The 3,756-nt window shown below is 46.3% G+C and overlaps 1 protein-coding gene across 1 annotated transcript; it reads right to left on the bottom strand.

Annotated features, from left to right (window-relative positions):
* Positions 1-717: 717 nt before the first annotated feature.
* Positions 718-1,915, bottom strand: LOC123174146 (ervatamin-C-like). Its single transcript, XM_044589996.1, has 2 exons — positions 1,384-1,915; positions 718-1,307 (listed from the first exon to the last, which is right to left on the bottom strand). The coding sequence occupies exons 1-2, from the start codon at positions 1,850-1,852 to the stop codon at positions 718-720; spliced, it is 1,059 nt and encodes a 352-aa protein (XP_044445931.1). The 5' UTR covers positions 1,853-1,915.
* Between the last annotated feature and the right edge of the window lie 1,841 nt (positions 1,916-3,756).

Here is a 3,756-nt window from a genome sequence, read left to right as displayed (position 1 = left end):
ACTCACCCGCATGCATGCATGTTCACCTGGACAAGACGGAATACGAAAAAAAAAGTGAATGACCTAAAATGAGAATTCAGTCACTTGTTCAGTAGCCGGTTCCATAATGTTGCAACATAGCCTATCGTACCATTTTGGTGAAAATGCTCCTGCAATGAGGTAATACGAGACAAATATAGATGATGCAGATTTGTGTCGGGTTGTGAGAGGAAGAAGAACCGGCATGAGAAAGACGGAAAGGCGGGACATGGGAAGAACATTGAGGAACGTCCGTTTCATTGAATTTGAAAAACTTTATTTTCATAATATACAAGCTTCCAAGTTCATACTATATATTAGGTACGTAGGCAAATGCATGGTTCCTACGACGATCGAAGCATGTGTTCAATCCATTTTTTTCAAAAAGATTCGAAATCCATATATACATCATACTGTAGCTAGCTGATAAACCAATTAATACTCAATGTTGCATTGACTGATGTAGTACAAGCAGTGTTTATTTTCATATACAAGCTTACAAGTTGGTGCTATTACTATTACATAGGCAAATGGATCCTTTGTACAAGGATCCATGCATGCTTTATTCAAATATAATAAATCTGTACATACGTCGTATTGCAGTGTGCAGCTGCATCGTATTGTATGTAGCTTATACAGTAGATGATAGATCATACTCCATGATGCATGGACTGACTGATGTAGTAGTAGTTCTGGTGTTTAAGAGCTGTCCACGGTCGGATAGTAGGCAACGGTGGCCATGCCGCAGTTTCCGCCGTTCCCGCGCGTGAGGCGCATATAGCCCCCCTCACCCCACCCCGTCCCCCACTGGTTCTTCACCAACCAGTACTCCTGCCCGCCGCCGTCCGCCCCGTACCCCACCACCGTCACGGCGTGGTTCAGGTTCTGCCCGCACGACGAACTACCGACGAACACGCCGCTCTTGTAGTGCTGAAAGTCAGGGTCCGCCTCCACGCCCACGGCCACCGGTTGGCTGGCAGCCAGCTCCCGCAACGCGTCCTCATCGCCGTTCAGGCCCACCCAGCGGGGGGCGCCAACGGAGGCGGCCGAATTTGGCATGACGCTGCGGCACGCGCCCTGCTGGCCGGTATACGCGTAGGCTGCCTCCGGCTGCAGGCCGCCGCTTGCGGCGACGTAACGTAGGGCGGCGATGACGGAGCCACCCTTGCAGGTGCTAGTGTCGCCCGTGCAGTCGAGCACCTGCTGCTCTGACATGGAGATGAGGTTGCCGGTGGCGATCTGTACGAGCCCCTCGGTCGCCGCCACCGCCGCGAACGCCCAGCAACTCCCTACACAGACGCAACGTTGTTTTTACGTACGTGTCAACATTTATTCATTTGCCAACTTTGGCCTGCAGATCCTTACCACATGGGGCTTGGTTCTTGACTTGGGTGACGGCGCCCTGGGCCCTCCAGTCCAAGCTGTCCGGCGTGGACTGGAACTGAGCCTTGGACATGTTCACCGCGGCCACCGGCGTGTCCTCGGGACGGAGCCCGCCCGGCTGGTGACGGTACCCGAGGTGCTTCTCCACGAACTCTTCGTTGGTGAGGTCGGAGAACTGGTTGAGCCCGAGGGTGTACGTCCGGTTGCCCGCCCGGTTGACAGCGTCTACGTGGCGCGCGTTGGCCGCGAACACCTCCTGCCGGTGCAATTTCTCGGCAGCGTCCGTGTACGCGCGCCCGTACTTGGCCATCCACCGCTCGTGCCGGGCGGCCAGCGCGTCCCCTCGCGCTGCGGCAGCGCCGACAAAGGCAGTGGCGGCCACGAGCACGAGCAGAAGCGCAAGCACCGTGCCGTCGAGGCGGCGAGAGCTGTTACTGTGAATCGGCGCCATTTTTCTAGCTAGCTAGCTAGTTTGCTTGCTTCTTCTGGCAATGCAATGGTTTACGAGCGAGCTACTTAAGCACGTAGCAACCATGCTGCCCGCGCTTCTATTTATACGCGCGCGCATGGCGAGCAAGACGGGCATACGAGCGGATTCCATACTTTTCGTCGATGGATCCGCGCGCGTTCATACGCCGTAGTCGTACGTACGTATTGACTGGGAGTCCATGGATGTTTGTATCCGACGACGGTGCTTGTTCTCCTCTCTGCGTATCTTCTTCTTCTTCTTCTTCTTCTTCTCCAAAAAAAAATTCTTGTTTCCCCGATGGTGAGGCAAAGTGCGCTGTCCACATGCATATACCGTCGCACACGCTTAGAGCTGGAGTAGTACGCTGCTGCCTGATCGAAATTGGCCGGATCAGCGTGCAGTACTCTCCCATATATAGTTTGGCCGATGTATTACAAGTTTGGCTTACATTTTCATAGGAGAACGACAAGACGCATGACTTCTCATTCTATCAAAAAATCGTGGTAGATACATCAAATGTATTAGTATAAGGGTGTGTCTAGGTCTCAGTCGACTGAGACTTAACCAAGTCTCACTCAAGTGATATAGTATATGAGAAGAAAAAGAAAAAACTGAAAGAAAATTTTTCTACGAATCTTAATGCAAGATCAATGGAATATAACATCGACCGAGACATAACGAAGTCTAAGTCGACTGAGACCTAGCAAAACTGTTAGTATAAAGCAAGAAAATGTGCACGGCTAATTTTTCTTTCTTCCAAAAATGATCAGATCTATTATAAAAGTTCACCGGAAGTACAAAAAATCTCAAACATAATAAAAATTCACTTCTGATTTGGTACACTCCCGCTAAACGCAAGGACGGCTCAAATTAGCCCATACCTCTTTATAAGAAAGGGCACGATGGTCATATTTTATAAACTCTTCTCTCACTGTATACGTATACGCTGTACATGGAGTAGTGTTTATCTTTTTTTTAACCTTCAAAAAATACGTACATGAATTAGAATTCAAACTCCAAACCTCTTGGATCTCTTCCACCCGCTACAACCAACTGGGCAGCTTACTTGTTGTGCCTAATTACTTCTTTTATTCTTCTTGTTGCGCATCCTCTTAGCCTGGTTTCCTTTTTGTTTTGTTTGGTCTTTTTTCGGTTTTATTCATTTTTTATTTTTCTTTATTTCTTCTTCATTTAATCTAACTATTAGTAGCGTGCTTCCAATCCAGTGCTACCAGTATTCTATTTTTTTCTTTTATTGTATTTATACGCCGCTATACAAATTTTAATACAATACCAATTAAGAGGTTGTTATATCATTATGTCCATGATGAATTAATATATCATTGTGAGGAAGAAACATGAATTAGATTCATTTGGATGAATCAAAAGTTGAATTTGGACGACGATCCTACTAATTCAACTTTTGGTCACATTTGATCCATTCACATTAATCTAATCCGCGTTCCTTCCACCAATGATATAATAACTAATCATGATCATAATAACAAATCATCATGATAATCATGATCAACATCATCATCATATTAATATAAAAACTCTTGCATCATATCATCACCAACAACACAAGCTAATAATCATCATAGTCATTACCACCAACACTATTCAATTAACATAGTCATAGTGTAGCTATCTAATCACCACCAACACTAGCTAATAATAATCATCATAGTCATTACCACCAACACTAGCTATTTAATCATCATAGTCTTAGTGTAGCACATCATCATCTTCAAACTCATTCTAGCTAGCTAATCACTCATGCTGCTCTCTCTCAGGTAAAATAGCATAAAACATGTGTAGCACTCCTACTTCATCATATTGGAGAATGTAGATGAACCTGTCTCTCCTAATTGTGGGTTGCGCTT

The sequence above is a fragment of the Triticum aestivum genome, unplaced genomic scaffold (assembly GCF_018294505.1).
Source record: "Triticum aestivum cultivar Chinese Spring unplaced genomic scaffold, IWGSC CS RefSeq v2.1 scaffold73991, whole genome shotgun sequence".
NCBI lineage: Eukaryota > Viridiplantae > Streptophyta > Magnoliopsida > Poales > Poaceae > Triticum > Triticum aestivum.
This window is presented reverse-complemented; position numbering and strand designations above follow the sequence as displayed.